General features: G+C 40.9%; 1 protein-coding gene across 1 annotated transcript; it reads left to right on the top strand.

Moving 5' to 3' along the window:
* Nucleotides 1-250: 250 nt before the first annotated feature.
* Nucleotides 251-22,211, top strand: LOC127102509 (endonuclease 4-like). Its single transcript, XM_051039874.1, has 2 exons — nucleotides 251-435; nucleotides 21,590-22,211. Exons 1-2 carry the CDS (start codon nucleotides 251-253, stop codon nucleotides 22,209-22,211), a joined length of 807 nt encoding a protein of 268 aa, XP_050895831.1.
* The last annotated feature ends 1,008 nt before the right edge of the window (nucleotides 22,212-23,219 follow it).

The following is a 23,219-nucleotide window of genomic DNA, read 5'->3' as shown; positions in this document are numbered from 1 at the left end:
ATAAGAGATCCAACATAATATATAGGTAGGAATAATAAACATAATATAGTAAAATGAAATTAAAACGCAAAATTGAAGAATAAAAGAATGGAGTAAACAGGAAAAGATGATATAATTCGTCTACTGGAATAAAAAGAAATGAAGTAATTAAATAAATTCCCAATGTGTAAAAACAAATAACAATAAAATTCCAAATAAGAAAATAAAATAAATGTCAGTGAATCGGTAATATTCCAATAAATTAGCCATTATGGTGACTGCTGGTAGGAGGAGCGAACGAGTAGAAGTGCTGGTAAATGTGATTCAGGTTCTCTGTCACTACATCCATAAAGCCGTGGAATTCCACGTGCAGGGTGCTCAACTCGCCTCTCAGATTGGCAATGTTTGTCTGGATAGCTTTGATGGCAGCAACATGATCGGTGAGAGGTGTACCAGGTATAACTAGGGTGTGTGATTCAGCGTCAGAGAGATAATTGTCATAGTGGTCATAGATTTGGGGTGTCTCTGGAGGAGAAGGTGGTGCATCTGGTGGTCCATCCAAATCATAGAGTCAGTTGTTCCTGTCATGTACATTCGTCTTATGATCTAGCAGGGTGAACAGGTGTACTACTTGGCTGTTAATTAGGAATTAAAACACATCCGGACCTAGATTCTTAATGATATTGGTGTTGAAGCAAAAGTCGATATTCATTGGTCGTATTCCACCTAAAGGGTTGAGCCTGATAAGTGGTTGTCTGAATCCGATGGCATTTGCTATCATGGTCACTAAGCCTCCCACTAAGATTAGTCCATTGTCTTCCTGTGCTATATGGTATAAATTAGCTATCATGAATTTAGCGGCGTTAACAGATCGGGCATGTGATGCACAATACATTATAAATAGTTCGTCTTTGGACACGAATGTTCTATTCTGTTCCTTTCCAAATAAGGTGTGAGCTAGGATCTTATGAAAGTAACGAATGGTATGGTTATGGATGTTCTCTGAATGCATAAGGTCCGACTCGGGATGGTCGTTTTCTGTGATGCTACCCCAAAAGAGATCTAATTGATGGTCTACAAGCCTGTCTTCCTGGGTAAGTAAAGGTATCAGGACCATTAGGGCATTCTAGGAGTTCAGTCATTTCTCTATGGGTGTAGCGGTAGTCATTATTAAACAACCTAAAGGTGATGAGGCCTTTGTTAAATCCCATACCATGGTTTGGCAGGTACACTGGGGAGCTTAGGAATTCTAAAGTCAACCTACTGTAGGAACTAAATTTTCGTTTGATGGCGAAGGTGTCCCATCCTAGTTGGTTAATTAGGAAGATAACACTGCCTCTTATACCTAATTTGGCCATTGTGCATCCATCTGGGTATAAAGCTAGTGCCATTTCTCTCTGAGCTAGAGCCTTAAAACGTCTCCTTTGAGCTCTGCCTCTGAAGACTATATCTATGTAATATATTTGTTACATTGTGATGGTCAGTAGCTAGATAAAATCAAGTAGATAACAACATTAAGTTAGTAATGGTCAATAATAAAGAAAGATACTGATTGACTTTATGAGAAATAAGAAAGAAAGAAAGAATGAAAAATAAGCAATAGTAATAATCAGATATTTAGATAATTAAATTAAATAGTTAAAGATAGAGTATGGGTTGTCTCCCACCAAGCGCTTTGTTTATTGTCGTAAGCTCGACAGAAATAGGATAGGTGTTATTCTTTTGAATGAGCGTGAAGCTCCACAAGCTTTAGATTTGCAATGAAATCATTGTTATCAATGTTGTGGTAATGTTTCAAACGTTGGTCATTTACTATGAATGGTTCGCTCGTTTTTCCCTTTATCTATATTGCTTCATTTGGAAAGATATTGGTAATTTTGAAGCGACCGAACCACCTAGAACAAAGTTTTCCGGGGAAAGAGTCTGAGGTGGAAGTTAAACAGAAGTACTTTGTCGCCTTCCTTAAACTCTTTCCTTGATATGCGATTGTCATGCCATTTTTTAGTTCTTTCTTTATAGATTCAGGCATTCTCATATGCATCTAGTCTAAGTTCTTCTAGTTCGTGGATATCTAATATTCTTTTTTCGCTTGTGGTAGTATAATTGAGATTAAGGGTCTTAATGGCCCAATATGCTTTATGTTCTAATTCTACCGGCAAATGACATGATTTTCCATAAACTAGCTTAAAAGGTGTGGTTCCTATTGGGGTCTTATAAGTTGTCCTATATGGGTGTTTAAAATCTCTCAATATAGAGTCAGCCCCGTAAGCCGAAAGCGTCTGTCTTTCCTTCTGCAGTTCCCCACTGAGATACTTCCTCGTGGATGACGGTTTCTTCCGTTTCTTCCCAACAAATATATTGGGATGGATTTTCCTATTGAGTTATATCCTCATAGGACGTATTTTGATTCAGTCTGTCTTTTCGGAATATTCCCGAATGGGCGTTTTGTCAACTGTCTTGTGCTTCCCAGTGGGTTGTTCCCCAGCGGAGTTTTCGGGCCTCTACCCTTATACCGGTAGTTGTAAGTCCTATTTTACTTGCCCTTTTGATGGAATTGATGGTTATATACCTTTTATTCCTCGGCAAGAGTTTGTGGTTTGTTATAAACCCTATTTTGTTTCCCGTGCGGATTTGTGATTTCTTTCATCCCCACGTGAATTTGTGGATATCCCCACCAGAGTATGGCTACTACCCCGTATTCGGTAGTTGTAAGTCCTATCCCTTTTCCCCTAGCAGAGGTAACCCTTTGTGGTCCGTTCTGGTTGTTGGTGAATTTTCTGTGGTTGTGGTTTCATCCCTAACAGAGTTGGTATCTCCCTGTGGCGATTTTTATCCCCAGTTGAGTTTGTGGTCTTCTACCCCGTATTCGGTAGTTGTAAATCCCATGTTGTGGTTTTGTTCTCCCTAGTGGAGTTCGTGCCTTGTGGAGCAGGTGGATAATTGCCGGATGCTTGCAATTTTATCCCAGCTGAGTCTTTGGTTCTACCCAGTAGTCGGTAGTGTTAACCTCTTGTTTCCTCAGCCTGAGTTTGTGGTATTCTACCCCATATTCGGTAGTTATAAACCCTAATTTCTCCCTTTTGCAGAATTGACCTTGTTGTTCATCCTAACCGATGATGGTTGCTCGTTGTGGTTATCTTCATTCGTTGTTCGATGTTGATATTCCTACTTTCTTCTGGGTAGTTGCTCTTGAGTAAGCACTTGTATCCCCAGCAAATCTTCTGGATCATTGCCGTATGCTTGCAATGTTATTCCTTTTGAAGTCGCCAGTGGGTCTTTTCACCGTTTGCTAGTGATTTGTTCCCCGCATCATTGATTGTTTATCAATGCATCCCCAGCTAGTCCCTGCGGATAATTGCCGGATGCTTGCAATTTATCCTCAGCGGGTCTTCTTTCATTTACCCGTTTGCTTGGTAATGATTGTTGCTTCCTTTGATCGGTCATCTTTATATACCTAGTTTGGTATCCCGATGCCTTTATTTTCGGTCGATTTATCCTTTGTTAACCCAGTAACCGGTTGTGGATAATCTTCCATGCGAGTATGTTATCCACGTTCTGACGGTAATGGATAATATGTCTCATGCACTCTTCAGTTGAAGCCTTTTGTGTTTCCCTGGTCGAGTAAGATTCGTTGTTTCCCTCTGCGGAGTCGAATGTTCTTTGTTGTTGGATAATTGCCGGATGCTTGCAATTTATCCTTTGAGTTGTCTGTCGTTTACCCGGATGCTTGGTATCGATTGTCTCTCTTTTTGGTTAGTCACCTATTATATACTTCGGTATCCCTGGTGCCTTTTCCTTTCGAGTATATTATTCACGGTCTGCCGGTAATGAATAATATGTCTCATGCGCTCTTTAGTTGGAATCCTTTGTTGATTTTCCCCAACTGAGCAAGATTCGTATTCTTTGTAGAATCGAATATCCATCCTTTAACCAGTTTGTGTTTTGGATGATGAGTGTTTTGGCATATATACCAATTCACGTTTTCGGTAGATCACCTATTATATACCTTGGTATCTCTGGTGTTTCTTACCATGCGAGTTTATTATCTACGTTCTGACGGTAATAGATAATATATCTCATGCGAGTATTCTATCCACGGTCTGCCGGTAATGGATATTATATCTCATACACTCTTTGGGTTTGTGTCCCAAGTTTGAGTAAGGTTCGTTTTCCCGTAGTGGATTCGAATGTCCATCCTGTAAGTCGATTTGCTTTTTTTTTAGCCCTCCTTTCGGATGATGAGTGTTTTGGCATATATACCAATTCACGTTTCGGTCGGTCACCTATTATATACCACGGTATCCCTGGTGTTCCTTCCTTTCTGCTCCCTATTATGACTTTGGTCCCCTGTGGAGTCAGATTTCCCTGAGTTTATGTACCTTTTTAGGTATTTCTCAGATGTTGGTTGATTGATATCTCCCACCCTTATACCGGTCTTGGATGTTCATTCTTCCTGAGTTTGTTACCCTTATACCGGTAACATCTCATCCTTTGGCTTCCCCTGGAAGGCCTTTTCTAGATTTCCCCAGCGGAGTGGTGTTTCTATTTGTTTTGCTGTATTGGCGTTTTCCCCAGTACATGCATTTCGCGAGTCAGCTTGTGTCTTTCCAATGGACGTATATATCCTTTGGAAATGTTCTTTTCCCAGTCTGAGTCCTTTTACTTCCCCAGTGAGGTCTCCAGTCTGATTTCTGTTATTCCCCTAATCAGAGTCGTGTCTTGCGCATGATTTGTCAGTTTTGTTTTCCCCAACATGAGGCCTCTTAGGGACCAAAATTTGTCTCATTACTGTTATTTAAGCCCATTCTACCGCGGCGATATGAAGATTTCTAAAATTCACTTCTCCGGCTAGAATGACCTTAAATAGGGGCATCTGTAAGACCCCAATTTTGTCCCTAAGATCCCTCATGGCATCATAACATATCATTCATTGCCTCAAGGATCATGGTGCACCTTTGTTTGCCTCCTAGTGGGTGGGTTGTCTTGTGAGAGTGGTTCTTGATCACCAAACATGTATTGCATTTGTATATCATTGCTTTTCCTTTGTTTACTAACCAAAAGTACAAAAATATTGTCATCTAACCTTGTTACTTGCAGATGAAGCAACAACTAGGTCAAACAGTCAAATCAGCCATTGAGCAATGGATGGTGACCATTCTCGAAGAATTTGGGCGCCATGATCATTCATCAAGAGTTCATATAAGTTGTGATATCATTTGGTATCAAGATCTCAAGAGAAAGAGGTTTGAAATTCATCAGTACATGGCTCAGTCAACCAAAACCCTAGCAAAGTCAACTGTGGTCAACTGTGCATTTAATCAGGGATTGGAAGGTGTGAGATGGTTGGAAAGGTCTCATTCATGTCCATATAAGCTTCATTTGACATTTCAAAGGCCATCATTGAACAATTGGAGGTCAGACAAAAAGTTTCCAAAAATAGAAATGACCTGTAATTTTCACCTGCCAAAAATGGAAAGTTCTTCTCCTCAAAATTTCATGTCCAAGAATGCTTCAAATGAAATTTTGTCCAACATGAAAGTTGAAGATCTTGCTCTCACCTTTCCAAAAAGTCCAAGAACACTCATTTCCCATATGTGGTTGGCAAGTTATGATCAAATCATTTTCAGAAAATGTTGAAATTCAAAGTGGCATAACTTTCAAACCATAAGGCCAAATTGGGTGATTCTTTTTTGAGCAAACCACATTTGATGTGTACTATCCAAATCCATCATCACATTTTATTAAAAACCATCACATAAAAAGGTCATTTTTCAAGTGAACCATTTAAAATTTGGTGGGGAAAATAGTGATTTTCAAAAATACATGGGATTTTCATACCAAACCAATTCAATTCACTTCTAAACATGATTTGTGACTTGCTTCAAAGGAGAATTAACTGTTCCATTGGTTCTAAGTGCAAAAGGGCAATTTGGCCAAAATGCATAACATGTGCAACTTGCTAATCACTTCCAATTTGTGCTAATCATGATTAAGGCATTGGATTAACAAGACTATAAGAGCTTAATTGTAACAGAAAGTTCAGATCCACATTCACAATCTCAGATCAAAATCCAAATTCTCTCAATTCTCTCAATTTTCACTCACACTTTTTCACTTTGATTCATCAAAATTCTTCATCATTTGTGCTGGTTCTTGTAGTAATCTTCATCTGCAGGTGGATTTGAAGATCTGTTTGAAGCTATCATTGGAAGAATCGTGCAGAATCCTAATTGTTGCAACCTTGAGCATCAATGGCATTTTGAGATTTCTCCTTCATCAATCATTTCTGAGCTGAACAATCACTGGCATTCATCTTCTACAACATAATAGGCGATCTGTTTTGACAATTCCAAGCCAAATTCACACGGATTCCGCAGTAGCTTCATCATAAGGTAAGAATTCAACTCCTTCGATTCTTGAAATTGACATGTGGCTTAGGTAGATCGTACAACATAAAGTAGAATGCAATTCGAATCATGTAAATCCATCAAGTATTCATGTAGAAATCTTGATTTGAAGTTTGGACATCAAAACTTTCTTGGATCGAATCTTTTTCTATGTTGAATTCTGGAAGAAATCAGTGTGATATTATTGATCCTTGTTGAAAGATGAACCGATCCATATATAGTTTGTGCATTTCCATGAAGTTTTGTTCATAAGCTTGATGAACAGCATGAAGATGTGAAGAACGCGTCCAAACTCGTGTCCAGGCCTCATTTTGATCTATTTTGCTATGCTTCATGTTTGAATTAGTGTTTACCGCCTTCGCCGTCCATTCACACGTTGCCAAGTCGCTTAATGAAACTCAGCGTTTCATTAAGTGATCTCCATAATTACCAAATTGCCATCCGCGCCTTTAATTTCATTTTAATTCTTAAATGTTTATTTCATCTTTAGATCAAACTTCAAAAAATCATAAATAATTCATGGATGATCCAAATTGATTGGGAATTTTTGCATCCATCTCCATTTTTCATCTAGTTTTTTATGAGCATGATAATAAAAGTTGTGCATGGATGGTTTTTATTTTGGTCTAGTGTCTTTGTTCATGTATGTTTCTTGCATATGGTTTGCCATTTCATCCATGAAATAATGATGCTTGCTCCAAAATGCATGAAATTTTATATGCATGATCTAGACTCATTCCTGGTGATTTTGGTATATGGTTTGATAATTTTGCATTTCTGGATTAGGAGATATGATGTGATCTTCATGAGTGTGACAATGTATGTCACACTATGCTTTATTCATGTTCTTGATTTTAATTTCCATACTTGTGCTATGCCAATTGAGCTGGATTTTTGCATGATGGATCTTATAAATGTTGAGAATACAAGTGAATTTTCCTGGAAGTTTTAGATACATTTTCCATTTGTTTGATATTTTCCTTTGCTGTTTGGTCATTTGTGAACTCTTGTTGAGTGCTGAACTTCCATGTTTTGTGAAATCCTTGTGCCTTATCACATGAGCTTGAAATTTTATACATTGCTTCCTAACATGTTGAAGTATATCATGGCTTTGGTCTCATCCATTTATCATTTGTCCTCACTGTTTTATACTTGATTGAAGTTGATATTCCATTTGATACCTTGTTTGAGCTTGTATTTGTATACCATGACTTCATGATTTTAATTTCCTTACTTCCCCTTGTCCAAATGCAATGAAATTTGATATGTTGCTCATTGAATGTGTTCTGTTTAAGCTTGAATTTTTATGGAATTTATTGAGCTGTTTGGATATTGGTTGGAGTATGATCATTCTGTTTGCTCCAATGTGATTCCAAAATGCATAGTTTGACATGTTATGTGTATGAAATGGATTTGGTGTATAGTTTTGACATGAGACCAATTAGACTTTGTTCTTGTTTGATTAATCTTGGTTTTGATCAATTTTCACTTGTTGTTTTGAATTTTTCACCTCCTTTTGACCCTAGGCTTGTCCTAGTGGTCTTACATCTCATGTTTGAGTTTGACTTTTCAGGTTAAGAAGCAAATGCTTTAAGGAGATCAATTCAAGTTGATTGATGTTGGTTTATTTGATTGAGATGAACTAACTTGTTTGTTTTGTAGGATGTTTAGCTCACTTGCTTTGAGCTTTGAGCTTTGTGCTTTGCACATGTGAATAATTGTGTTAACTGTTGGTTCTTATGTTGTCTGTTTTGACTTTGTGATTGGTATACTGATTGTATTTGATTGATTTCAGGTACCATAGTTGCTAATAGTTCTTTGAGAACTTGCATTGCTTTGCTTGATAGCATTTGCATTGAGGTAGACTCTCTTGTCTCCATGTAGTCTGGAAGACCTGGCTTGTTATTTAGCCAGGCACCTGTCTGAAGTCCTCCTTAAGAGGCAATGTCTTTGTGTGTTTATTTTTTGTCCCCAAGCAGGTGAAGTCCTTTTAATAAGGCAATTGGTAGACAAAAGAGATATGTAACATATCTCCTACTATTCTGTGAGTCTCTCACCTTGCTCACACTACTTGTGTTGATGCATAGTGAGTAAAAGCCCAAGATCTATAGAGTCATTAACTTGTGGAGAGAGTTCCCCCTTTCTGAACTCCCACACCTTCTGATATTCAATACTCTCTCTGACCAGAGATAAGAGTGATGAGGTACACCCCTCATATCCTTTCATCTGCTTCACCTTGGCTCTCAATGTCAAGGTTAAGAGCACCATTTACCCCATTCCAGTTGACTTTAAAGTCAAACCCTTTGTTTGAGCCTGATTGCTTGGTTATAGTGTGTGATAAATGACCTTGTTTGATTATTTGCTTGATTCATATGTACATGCTTGCTTGCATGCTTTTGTGCATTTGTCATCATTGATTATTCATTAGTGCATGATCATCATTGCATATCTTTGTGACACATTTGTGTTTGCCCATTGAGGACAGTTGTAAGACCATGTTCTTTGGCCATTGCTCCCATGATTTGGAAGGGATAGAGTGTAAGACCATTTCATTGGTCACTCATATCCTCCTTGCCTTGTGCTTCTGTTTGTTTGTTGTATGTGAGGATGCAACTATAAGTCCATGTTGTTGGCATTTGTACTCCTATGATCATATGTTGGAGACCAGAGTAAGCCCAGATAGATTGGCATCTGATATCCCTCTTTTCATTTGTGTTTGCTATGTGAGGATGCAATTATAAGTCCATGTTGTTGGCATTTGTATTCCTATGATCATCTTGTGGAGGTTGGAATAAGTCCAGATAGATTGGCGTCTGACATCCCTATTTTCTTTTGCTTTGAGGAGATTAGAGTAAGACCATTTATTGGCATCTGACATCCATATTTTGTCTTGTTTGTGAGATTGGAGTAAGACCATTTATTGGCATCCGGTATCATTGTTTTGTTTCAGGAGATCAGTGTAAATCCATTTATTGGTATCCGGTATCCGCTTTTGTTTGTGAGATTGGAGTAAGCCCATTGATGGCATCCGGTATCACCTTATCTTTCATTTGCATTGCTTTGTTGCTCTATTCCTAAGGACACACTTGAATCATCTTCTATATGATTTCAAGAGGTGAACTCCTAGGAAGTTTTACACTCCATCATCCACCTTTGTTTCAAAACCCCTTTTCACTTGTTGACTTTTCAAACTTGTATATACATGTTGTGCAAACATTCTCACCTCTTCCAAATTAGAAACTTGGACCTTAAGTCCTTGACTTTTCAAACTTCACTTTCGTTAATACTTCTTTTTGAATCAATGATAATCATACTTTGACCATACTTTGTGAATACTCATAATCAATTAACTCCATCCATTCAATTGTTTTGTGGCTTTGTCCATTGTTAATATGTTTTCATACATTAGCCATAGGTTTCAATTCTTATAGTGGTTGATGTAAATCTCACCGCATCCTTAGTGAGTTGATTGTAAGTCTTCCATACTTATTATAGGGTTAACCCCTCATTAGTATGTTAAAGCTATCCTTACATGGTGGATTGTTGGTATTGGTTGAGTTTTCTCCCGTTGAGAATGAAAAGCCTTAGTGCTCTTGTTTTAAAATTGAACCCACTGATAATTTGGAAATCTTTTAGCCGAACTACGGCGTTTTGATCCTTACCTTTCATGGAAGGTACGTAGGCAACGGGTTCATCCGTTCAAACAAAAAATAATAAACTTGTACATTCTTTTCTCATCATCCCATTCATGTTTGCACCATATGTCATAAACAAATAAACATTTTTCATTCAACAAGTGTGAAAAGGGTTCCTTAGGAGTACCTAGGACGTGATGGGTGCCTAACACCTTCCCATTGCGTAATTTACCCCTTACCCAAACTCTCTGATCTTTTCATTAGTTTTCTATGTGTAAAACTCCTTAGGCTTTTGTTCGCTTTTTAGCCAGTCCTTTGGATAAATAAAAGTGCGGTGGCGACTCGATTTCTTTGTATACTTTGCTTATGGTTTAATCAATAAATCATATAGCGACGAATACACCGCTACAGAAAAGTGGCGACTCTGCTGGGGATAGTGGATCCTTGGTGGTATTGCCTACTTTTCACCCTTGTTGTGTGATATATTGTTATTTGTTATATGACATATTTTTGTACAATTTGGGATAACTGTATTGATTGTAATGTTTGAATTGCTTGATATACAATTGCTGTTTGCTTTGGTGATCTCTGTGAGATGAGTTCTATACCCGAACTCGAGTGCACTATAGGATAGGAGAATGGCATAGTCTTGTTGACTGGTGTGGAGTATTCCTTAGCCAGTTGACTTGCGAGTCCATTCACTTGGTGGAGGTCATGTTGGATTAATAATGTCACACAAGTTATTTGTGGTTAGGCATTATTCTTTCAATCATGTGCCTTAGAAGCCAAGGACCTTAGTTTACCAAACCCATCTCGGCCTATTTTTAGGACGTAGTGCGGAGGTCGTTCAGATGTAAGATCTGATGCGATTGTTACGCGATACTACACTCATAAGAGTTTCTCTTGAGAATATTTTTGGAATACGAGTATTCGTTCCTCTGATAATATCCGAAAGATGGAACGATGATTATGGGAACCTCTGATAGAACATGTCTGGCCGGTTTAAACCCTAGTACACTCCCTTTGGGTGGTTCTTAACCGAAACTCCATGCTCGTGACTCTCAGCAAACCCGTGATTCATGGTTGAGTCGTTCAGACAACCTTAATATCAATGGAACTTGGGCGTTGATAAGGTGTAAACCATAATCCGCCAAAATGGATGATTGATATTAAGGATGTCAGAGCCGGTTCATGTACCGTTAATATCAATGGAACTTGGGTGTCGATAAGGTGAAAACCTAAATCCACCAAAATGGATGATTGATATTAGGGATACTTTGAGCCTTCCCATGACCTTTGTCTGGTGTGCTTTGCTTGATCCTTGAGTGTGATTGTTGCATTCATGCATTCATGCATTCATCTGCATTCCATGTCATCAGAAAAAAAAGAGAAAATTTTCAAGGAACTTAAAGGGTTTATTTGCAAAACTTTCAGACATGGAAAGACCGAAAAGGCATACAAAGAAGTACAGCTTTAGACAACCTGATGTGAAAGAGTTAAGGAATCTGACATCTTATGTATTAGATCCCTTGGGTTTCAAAGCTCGTTATGGGAAGCTTCTGCCTCTGTTGACTACTCTGGTTGATGAGGGTTTGATGAGTACTCTGGCTCAGTTTTATGATCCGCTGTATCACTGCTTCTCTTTCCCGGACTTCCAGTTGCTACCTACCTTGGAGGAGTATTCTCATCTTATTGGGATTCCTATTCTGGATCAGGTGTCGTTCAGTGGCTTAGAGAGTATTCCGACTGCTCGAGAGATTGCAAGCTTGTTGCACATAGATGAAGATTTGATTAAAGCTAATCTGACTACCAAAGGCGGAATTCAGGGTTTTCCTTCCGAGTTCCTCATCGCTCAAGCTACCTTTTATGGGAAGGCCAGGAGTGAGGATGCCTTTGAGGCTTTGTTTGTATTGCTCATCTATGGTTTAGTGTTGTTCCCCAACTTTGACAAATTTGTGGACATGAATGCTATTAGGATCTTCTCAGTTCTTAATCCTGTTCCGACTTTGTTGGGTGATGCATACGTCTCTTTGCACCTGAGGAATGCGAAGGGTGGTGGAGTTATCGTCTGCTGTCTACCTTTGCTGTACAAGTGGTTTATTTCGCACTTGCCGCAGACAGTTGCTTTTAAGGAGAACAAGGGATGTCTACGGTGGTCTCAGAGGCTCATGTCTCTCACTAATGATGATATCTCTTGGTATGATCGCGTGTATGATACCGTTCAGATCATTGACTATTGTGGTGAATTCCCTAATGTGCCTCTTCTTGGTACATGTGGTGGGATCAGCTACAACCCCATATTAGCACGTCGTCAGCTTGGGTTCCCCCTAAAGGATAAACCTCATAACATTCTGTTAGAAGGTGTATTCTTTTTGGAGGGTAAAGATCCCCAAGGCTTGAAAGCCAGATTCGTCCGCGCTTGGCGCAAGATCTGCAAAAAGAGTAGGAATGAGCTAGGTCCAAAGAATTGCATTGCTTTGGAGCCTTATACCTCTTGGGTCAGACAGAGAGTTGTCGTGTACTTGATGCCATATGACTATCCGAGACCTACACCGTTGGATGTGGCTGGGCCTTCAACCCTCCCTACCCAACGTGTAGAGGAGTTGAGAGAGGAAGACCTTTCACGTGCTTGGATCCGTGAAAGAGAGGAATTGATGCAGCAGATTAAGGAGAAAGATGCTCTGATTGACTTCCTTGAGCATCAGGTGATCGATGACCCGAACGACACCTGGACTTCTCTACTTCCTCAATCTTCCAAGTTCTGGAATAGGAAGTATGATCGACTTGCAAAGGAGAAAGCAGATATGGAAGCAGCCTATGAGAGAGAGATCAAGAAGCTGTGTACTTCTCGTCTTCCAGCATCCCGAGCTTCTAGGGATCCATAGGATGTTGTTTTCTTTTTCTCTTTGTAATGATCAAAAATGCTGTACTTCTTTGCAAAATATATTGAATGAGATGTTTTCCATATGGAATTAAAAATGCTTTAAATATTCAAAAATTGCAAATAATGCCCTAAGGGTTCCTTGAAAATAAAACAAAAGCATCTGCACAAGCATTTCATGCATCATTCGCATAAGCAGGTACCTTGTTTCCGGTCTTCTTGTCCTAACTCTGTGTTCTTCATTTATTTTGAAGACAAGCTGACTCACCGGTATTATACTCGAGCCAATTCTACAAGAGTAATGGATCAGCTAGAACAAGAGAACCGTGAGTTGAAAGAAGAGGTCGCCAGACTTGGCGCTTTGATGGAGCAACTCCTTGCTGCTCAGAATCAACCTGCTCAACCGCCTGCACCTCCTGTCCAGAGGACGGTGATTTCAGAGATTGTAGCTTCGACTGCGCCTGCTGCCAGTGCTCATTTTGTGCCCAATGCAATGCCAGCCGGGTTCCCTTGGGGTATGCCTTCAGGTTTCATGCCTGATATCCCTGCTCCAACTTTTGCTCACATGCCGGCATCTAGCCCGGTCCCTGTTGCTGCTCCTCCTGTCGTGCATACCATGCCCAGGGTAGACGACACCATCTATCATTCCGAGCCGTCTGAGGGTCCGGATGTTAATGAAAAGATGGACGCCATGAATGACCAATTCCTTGAGCTGAGGAAGGAATTGAAGACTCTTAGAGGTAAAGATTTGTTCGGCAAGTCTGCTGCCGAGTTGTGCCTTGTTCCCGGTGTGAAGATACGGATCAAGTTCAAAGTTCCTGACTTTGAAAAATACAAAGGGAACACCTGTCCGCTTGCTCACCTGGTCATGTACGCCAGGAAGATGTCAACCCAGACTGATAATGATCAGCTCCTGATTCATTATTTTCAAGACAGTTTATCGGGTGCTGCGCTCAGATGGTACATGAGTTTGGATAGTGTCAATATCCGTTCCTTCAATGACCTTGGCGAAGCCTTCGTCAAGCAGTACAAATATAACGTCGATATGGCGCCTGACCGAGATCAACTCAGGTCCATGTCGCAGAAAGATAAGGAGACTTTCAAGGAGTACGCCCAGAGGTGGCGAGAGCTGGCAGCTCAGATTACTCCACCGTTGGAGGAGAAAGAGATGACTAAGATCTTTTTGAAGACTCTTAGTTCTTTTTATTACGAGCGGATGGTCGCTAGTGCTCCCTCTGATTTCACCGAGATGGTGAATATGGGGATGAGGTTGGAAGAAGGTGTCCGTGAAGGACGTTTGGCGAAGGATGGAGGCTCTTCTAGCAAGCGGTATGGAGCATTTGCTAAGAAGAAGGATGGGGAAGCACATGTTGTGCAATCCCATGGCAAACCAAGGAAACCTCCTGTTCAGAGGAAAACCGCACGTCGTGCCGGTCATCAGCATCAGGTGGCTCATATAGCACCCGTTTTCAAAGATAATGCTCAGCAGCATCAGCAATATCAGCAACAGTAATATCAACAGCCTCAATATCAGCAACAGCAGCTTCCACAGCAACAGGCTTACCAGCCTCGTGGAAGCACAACCAATCAGGCCAACTTGAATTATGATAGGAAGAAGATCAGCTTCGATCCGATTCCGATGACATATGCAGAGCTATATCCTTCCTTGTTGGAAAGGAAATTGGTTACTCCCAGGGATCCTCCTACTATTCCTGCAAATCCACAATGGTGGTATAAACCAGATCAGCATTGTGTGTATCACTCCGGAGCTCCGGGCCATAATATTGAAAATTGTTATCCACTCAAGACTAAGGTTCAAGACCTTATGAGATGTGGGATTCTGAGCTTTGAAGATTCAGGCCCAAATGTCACTAAGAACCCATTGCCTTCGCATGGGGAATCTGTGAACATGGTCCAGGGATGCCCTGGGAAATATAAGGTCAAATATGTAAGTCATATTCGACAGTCGTTGGTGGAATTACATCGTTTGCTGTGTCAATACAGCTACATGGAGCATGATCACGACAAGTGCCGCATTTGCTCGGTGAACCGCTTGGGTTGCAACCAGGTCCGCAGAGAATTGCAAGAGTTATTAGACGAAGGAACCATTGAGATTCTGCAGAATCGCAATGTCGATGAGGACGAACCAGAGGTTAATGTTATATCCCCCGTGTTCAAGTTACCCGAGCCTGTTGTTATTCGCTATGATAGCAGCAAGCCGAAGGCTTCTCCCTCCTTGGTGATTAAACCTGCAGGCCCCGTGCCTTATTCTTCTGACCGAGCTGTGCCGTTCAGATATAACCCTGTTGATGTGCAAGATGGGGTGGAAGTGTCTTTGCCTTCAACGTCTGTAACCAACATTGCTGATGTAAGCGGATTGACCCGGAGTGGTCGTGTTTTCTCTGCACCTGCTAAGGCTCCTGTTGCTTCTGAATCTGTTGAACGTCCTGTGGGGACAGCTGTTAATATTCAGAATCCGGCACTTGATGTTGCCAGACCCTCCTCCGTACAAAAGACTCCCACTTCTTCAGTTGGCCCGAGTGGCATTGCGAATGAAGAATCTGATGAGATGTTGAAGCTCATCAAAAAGAGTGAGTACAATGTTATAGACCAGCTTCTACAAACGCCATCCAAAATCTCCATATTATCCTTGCTGTTGCATTCAGAACCCCATAGGGAGGCTCTGCAGAAAGTATTGGATTTGGCGTATGTTGATCACGACGTCACCGTTGAACAATTTGACAGTTTAGTTGCAAACATCACTGCTTGCAACACTTTGAGTTTTAGTGACGCTGATCTCCCTGAGGAGGGAAGAGACCACAACATGGCTTTACATATCTCCATGAACTGCAAATCTGATGCTATGTCCAACGTGCTGGTGGACACTGGATCATCATTAAATGTATTGCCAAAATCCACACTCTCTAGATTGTCATACCAGGGTCCTCCTATGAGGCAGAGTGGGGTCGTTGTGAAGGCTTTTGATGGGTCGCGCAAGACCGTGATTGGGGAAGTTGATCTCCCTATCAAAATTGGACCAAGTGATTTCCAGGTTACCTTCCAGGTAATGGATATCCACCCGTCATATAGCTGTCTCCTTGGCAGACCATGGATTCACGAGGCTGGCGCCGTGACATCCACCCTACACCAAAAGCTGAAATTTGTTAAAAATAAGAAACTGGTTGTGGTAGGGGGAGAAAAGGCTCTCTTGGTTAGCCACTTGTCTTCTTTCTCATACATTGACGTAGAGGATGAAGTTGGAACTCCGTTCCAAGCTTTATCTATTGATGAACCAATTGAGAAGAAGTCTCCGTCATTTGCTTCCTACCATGATGCAAAACTGGCCATTGAGTGTGGTGCAGTTGCTGGTTTAGGGAAGGTGATTGAGCTGGAAGACAATAAGTCCCGGGCTGGCATTGGCTACTGTTCTGGGGCATATAATGAGCTAGGTTTGTTCAAGAGTGGAGGATTCATCCATGATGATCAACCTGAAGAGGAAGCTGCTGCTATCTTGGAAGAGGATGCAGAGGGTGTGAACAACTTCGTTATTCCTGGTGGTGTCTGCCACAATTGGGTCGCTGTAGATGTTCCTACAGTCATCCATAGATCAGAGTAATTGTTCACTTTGTTTAAAACCCTTCTCCCATGCCAAAAGGAGAAGTGATGACATTGTTGGCAAAGCATATATACAATGATGTTTTCATTCAGTTAATGCATTGTTAAACATTTGTTCTTCCATTTGTTTTCACTTTTTGCTTTTGCATGAAATCAGTGATCACAAAAAAACCATAACAACAAGAATAAAAACAATCTTTTCATCTGCATAATGGTTTGCTTGTTTAAATGCTAAAGTTTTTCATTAACCCAAATCATTATGCAGGTTAATCTTAAAACCCATTGAACATAATGATCCAACGCCATCTCCCAACTTTGAATCCCCTGTATTCGAGGCAGAGGAAGATGATGTTGAAGAAATTCCTGATGAGATCACCCGTCTCCTTGAGCACGAGAAGAAGATCATTCAGCCACACCTTGAAGATCTGGAAACAGTCAACTTGGGGTCTGAGGATTGTGTTCGCATGGTAAAGATTGGGGCACTTCTTGAAGAGTCTGTCAAGAGAGATTTGATCAGTTTGCTACGAGAATATTCAGATATCTTTGCTTGGTCATATGAAGACATGCCGGGTCTAGATACAGATATTGTGTAACATTTCCTGCCTTTAAAGCCTGAGTGCGTGCCTGTAAAGCAGAAGCTCAGAAGAACTCATCCAGATATGGCAGTGAAGATCAAAGAGGAAGTTCAGAAGCAAATTGATGCGGGGTTTCTGGTGACTTCTACATATCCTCAATGGGTGGCCAATATTGTGCCTGTTCCTAAGAAGGACGGAAAAGTCCGTATGTGCGTTGATTACAGAGATTTGAATAAAGCTAGTCCGAAAGATGATTTTCCTCTGCCACACATTGATATGTTGGTAGATAATACGGCTAAATTCAAAGTCTTTTCCTTTATGGACGGATTTTCCGGATATAATCAAATCAAGATGGCACCCGAAGATATGGAGAAGACAACATTCATCACACCTTGGGGAACATTCTGTTATCGAGTGATGCCCTTCGGTTTGAAGAACGCCGGAGCCACGTATCAAAGAGCTATGACTACCTTGTTTCATGATATGATGCACAAGGAGATAGAGGTCTATGTTGATGATATGGTTGCTAAGTCCCGAACGGAAGTTGAGCATGTTGAACATTTGTTGAAGCTTTTTCAGCGTTTGAGGAAGTTTAGACTTCGCCTGAATCCGAACAAATGTACATTTGGAGTCCGTTCCGGCAAGTTGTTGGGTTTTGTGGTAAGCGAGAGAGGTATTGAAGTCGATCCTGCAAAGGTCAAAGCAATACAAGAGATGCCCGCACCCAAAACTGAGAAGCAAGTCCGAGGTTTTCTTGGCCGCTTGAACTATATTTCCAGATTTATATCCCACATGACTGCCACATGTGCGCCGATATTCAAGCTCCTTCGGAAAGATCAGTCTCATGACTGGACCGAGGATTGCCAGAAAGCTTTCGACAGTATCAAGGAGTATCTGTCTGAACCTCCGATCTTGTCTCCGCCTGTGGAAGGAAGACCTCTGATTATGTATTTGACTGTTCTTGAAGACTCGATGGGTTGTGTACTCGGTCAACAAGATGAATCAAGGAAGAAAGAATTTGCTATATACTACCTCAGTAAGAAGTTTACTGATTGTGAGTCTCGGTACTCTATGCTTGAGAAGACATGCTGTGCTTTGGCTTGGGCTGCTAAGCGGTTGCGCCAGTACATGATAAATCATACAACTTGGTTGATATCCAGAATGGATCTAATCAAGTATATCTTTGAGAAGCCTGCTTTAACTGGGAGGATTGCCCGTTGGCAGATGTTGTTGTCTGAGTATGATATTGAGTATCGAGCTCAGAAAGCTATCAAAGGTAGTATCTTGGCTGAACATCTAGCACACCAGCCGATTGAAGATCATCAGTCTGTTCAGTATGACTTCCCTAATGAGGAAATTCTGTATTTGAAAATGAAAGATTGTGATGAGCCTACACTTGATGAAGGTCCAGAACCTGGTTCCAGATGGACGATGGTGTTTGACGGCGCTGTAAATCAGTATGGAAATGGAATTGGGGCAGTAATCATTACTCCTCATGGTACTCATATTCCGTTTACAGCAAGGCTAACTTTCAAATGCACGAATAATATGGCAGAGTACGAAGCCTGTATTATGGGACTTGAAGAATGTATTGATTTGAGAATCAAACATCTTGATGTGTATGGTGATTCGGCCCTAGTTGTTAATCAGATCAAGGGTGAATGGGAGACGAATCAACCTGGTCTCATTCCGTACAGAGATTATGCAAGAAGGATTTCAACTTTCTTTACAGAAGTTGACTTTCATCATATTCCTCGAGAGGATAATCGGATGGCAGATGCTCTTGCTACGCTTGCTTCCATGATTGTTGTGAAGTATTGGAATGAAGTGCCCAATATTACTGTGATGCGCTTGGATAGACCAGCTCACATATTTGCAATTGAAGAAGTGAATGATGACAAGCCTTGGTATTTTGATATCAAGAATTTCCTCCAGAACCAGGTCTACCCGCCTGGGGAATCTGTGAAAGATAGGAAAACTTTGAGAAGGTTGTCAGGCAGTTTCTACCTCAGTGGTGAAGTGCTGTATAAGAGAAATTTCGATATGGTTTTGCTCAGATGCGTGGATAGACACGAAGCAAACCTATTGATGACTGAGATCCATGAGGGTTCATTTGGTACTCATTCCAATGGGCATGCCATGGCTAAGAAGATGTTGAGAGCAGGCTACTATTGGTTGACAATGGAGTCTGACTGCTGCAAATATGTGAAGAAATGCCACAAGTGTCAGATTTATGCGGATAAGATTCATATTCCTCCGACACTGTTGAATGTGATTTCATCACCATGGCCTTTCTCTATGTGGGGAATTGACATGATCGGCATGATTGAGCCGAAAGCGTCCAACGGACACCGGTTTATTCTCGTAGCAATTGACTACTTCACCAAATGGGTTGAAGCCGCTTCGTATGCGAATGTGACCAGACAGGTGGTTGTGAAGTTTATCAAGAACCAGCTGATTTGCCGTTATGGTGTGCCAGAGAGGATCATTACTGATAATGGATCTAATCTGAATAATAAGATGATGGAAGAATTGTACGCTGAATTCAAGATTGCACACCATAATTCCTCTCCTTACAGACCTAAGATGAATGGGGCTATTGAAGCTGCTAATAAGAACATCAAGAAGATTATCCAGAAGTTGGTTGTTACGTACAAAGATTGGCATGAGATGTTGCCATTTGCTTTGCATGGATATCGTACATCTGTACGCACTTCAACAGGGGCAACCCCTTTCTCTCTTGTTTACGGCATGGAAGCTGTTCTCCCAGTAGAGGTGGAGATCCCATCAATGAGAGTCTTGATGGAAGCCAAGTTGACTGATGCTGAATGGATTCAGAGTCGTTACGACCAACTGAATTTGATTGAAGAGAAGCGATTAACTGCCATGTGTCATGGTCAGTTATATCAGCAGAGAATGAAGAAAGCATTCGATAAGAAGGTCAAGCCTCGTGTGTTCCGAGAAGGTGACCTCGTGCTCAAGAAAGTCTTGTCTTTCGTGCCCGATTCCAGGGGCAAGTGGACTCCAAACTACGAGGGTCCATATGCTGTTAAGAGAGCCTTTTCAGGCGGAGCTTTGATGCTTACAACAATGGATGGGGAGGATTTCGCTCGTCCTGTGAATTCAGATGCAGTCAAGAAATACTTTGCCTAAAAAAAAAGAGAGTATATGCAAATGAAAAACAGAATAGCTCGCTAAGTTGAAAACCCGAAAGGGCGGCTTAGGCAAAAATAAGCGTCTCGGTGGAGAACCCGCAAGGGTGATCCAGGCAAAAGTTAGAGACTTGAAAAAAAAAGAATATTTGCATCCCGCTAGATTGAGTACCTCACCCTGGGGCAATCTAGGCAAAAATTAGGGATTTGGCAAGTAACTGCATCCTGACAAGACTTTCTGTTCACCAGCTGTCTGTTCGTCAGAGGATTCTCGATTCGTCGTCAACTAAAGCTTCGAATACATAGAGATTCAAATTGGTAGAGAAAGGATCATTATGTTCAATGTAGCCCTCTTCCAATATATATCACTGATTTCAAATTTGTACAGATCTATGGAGTCTTGCCATTTGCAGGCTACCATTCCATCAAATAAGTTTGAGCTTTTTATCCAATTATTTGCACTCTTATTTGTTTCAATTCAACAAATGTTTTGCATGTTTTAATTGATAAAATATCATTGTTTTAAACAAATCTAATTTTTCAAAATTGTTGTTTTAAATAAAGTGAATATTCACAAGGTTGAAAGGATACCTAAGAATGTCTCAGCGCTCTCCCGAGGGTGGTATGATTCCCAACAGGTAAGGCATTTGTTCACATTCCTGGCATGGGTGTATCCTTATTTCTCCAGTTTGCTGTTGGGGTGGTTCCTCAAGCAGAGTTGTTGGTGGGGTTGTTCCCCAGTATGATCGCAAGCAGAGTGTTATTGAAGACTCAGTTTTCTCCAGCAGCAGTTTTCCCCAGCATGGGTGCTTTCCTTGTGGAAGATTCGGCGGTTGATGGTTTGCCATCCTGGTGCCCCGTCACTTTCCCCAGTGAGTCGACGTCATCAGACATCATTTGTCTCCTTAGCACAGTCGCTAGCAGAATTGTTATCACTCTCCCCAATGCAGTTGCCAGTAGAGTTGTTGCTTTCTCTCTATCAGAGTGTTTGTTCTCCTCAGCAGAGCAGGATTTATTTTTTCTACCCCGTGGTTGATTGGGTTGTGTCATACCCCGATTTTGACTCTGAAATTTTTTTCCCATCAAATCAGTCATTTGCATTTCTCTTCATGACCACTTCACGTTTAATGATTTCTACGAAGTCATTCATCTAGAAAAACAAGTAAGTTTAAAATTGAAGAATAAAATTTAGGGATATTTTCTTCTAAATTTGGAGAATGAAAAGAATGGTACTCCTATGAACCGTGTAATATTTATGGAAACACAATCTCGATGATTTCTTCTATGTCTATCGGTAGTGATGATCGATTGATAGCACTCTTAGTTCTGTTAATGATACCAACAGTTCTTGGTTGGGGAAAAGAGGGACACTATGTGGTTTGATACCAACAGTTCTTGGTTGGGGAAGAGAGGGACACTATGTGGTTTGTAAAATTACACAGGAGTATCTTAGTGAAAATGCTCTTTTTGCAGTGAAACAACTGCTTCCAGATTCTGCTCATGGCGATCTTGCTGCACTTTGCTCTTGGCCTGATGAAATTCGCTTCCATTATCATTGGAGTAGTGCTTTGCATTATGCTATTACACCTGATTTCTTGTGTAATTATCAATACTGCAGAGATTGTCATGATTCTTATGGACGGAAGCATAGGTGTGTTACTGGAGCAATTCACAATTATACGATGCAATTAAAATTAGCTTATGCGGATGCTTCATCTAAATTTAACTATAATTTGACAGAGGCACTTTTGTTCTTGTCACATTTTGTTGGGGATGTACATCAGCCCCTACATGTTGGTTTTACCGGAGACCTAGGTGGAAACTCGATAACAGTTCGTTGGTACAGGAGGAAAACAAATCTTCATCATGTATGGGATAACATGATTATTGAGTCTGCTCTGAAAATGTTCTATGGCTCAGATCTTTCAACTATAATATTCAATCACACCATTCATATTTTCATTTAGCCCGATTGCATCCATACACAAGGTTTCCAATAAAAAAATACATAAAACCCACAATCTACAATTCCTAGTCAACTCCAAAGAAAACTACAGTACATCATGGAGCCTTTCAATCTTCTTTGATAGAAAACCAACACCCTGCCAAAGAAAAAAACTGCAGTATATAAAGCAAGGTGGGATTAAGAGTATGCACACGGAAGCATATACTGGTCAGCTAAAAGTCGAATCCGTTGCTGCTGCTTGTCGCTCGATCAATTCATCCCTTGAAGTTGTGGAACATGAAGAAGCTTTGCAGAATTCCAATGCTCCGGAAATTTTCAGCAAATACGATATAATAATGGATGCAACAGATAATGCTCCCACTCGATATTTGGTCAGTGACGGCTGCGTGATACTAGGAAAGCCCCTTGTCTCAGGTGCAGCCGTGGGATTAGAAGGACAGCTCACTATCTACAATCACAACGGTGGTCTTTGCTTTCGATGCTCTTTCCAACTCCACCACCTAGAGCAGCACGCCAAAGCTGCCCCCACATGTTACATATCACAGGATTTAAGCAGGATAAGAAAGCAATCACTTGAATAGATCTCTGGCATATTCATCTCTAAGTAAACCTGCAGCAAACAATCATCCATCAATGTTTCACGCTCAACTTGTACCATCCGGTTCGATTTGCGCACACATACATAAAAAAATGAAGAGCAGAATCGAAGTCGAGAAAACTCACCAGATTTGAAGTTCCGATTGCCACCAGTTTTGTTGCAAGGTTTTGTGTGGTATGTATTTGCCGTTTCCAGTCGCGGCAGGTTGGTGGTAGCTAGTTTGTGTACCGGGTCGCTCAAAGCCCAAAATTCCTCATAAGACTTGCACAAGTGAATCCACCACCTCATTAGCCTTGACAATGGTAGTGAGGATGATTTGTTTTCATTCTCGGTAGTATGTACAACAAGCCCAAAATGCTTCATTTCACCCAAGTGCCCTCTCTGCCTGGGCTGGTTCAAGCAACCTGTTTT

Source organism: Lathyrus oleraceus, chromosome 7 (genome assembly GCF_024323335.1).
Source record: "Lathyrus oleraceus cultivar Zhongwan6 chromosome 7, CAAS_Psat_ZW6_1.0, whole genome shotgun sequence".
NCBI classification, from domain to species: Eukaryota; Viridiplantae; Streptophyta; class Magnoliopsida; order Fabales; family Fabaceae; genus Lathyrus; species Lathyrus oleraceus.
The sequence above is the reverse complement of the archived record's forward strand: the minus strand, read 5'-3'. Positions and strand labels throughout refer to the sequence as shown.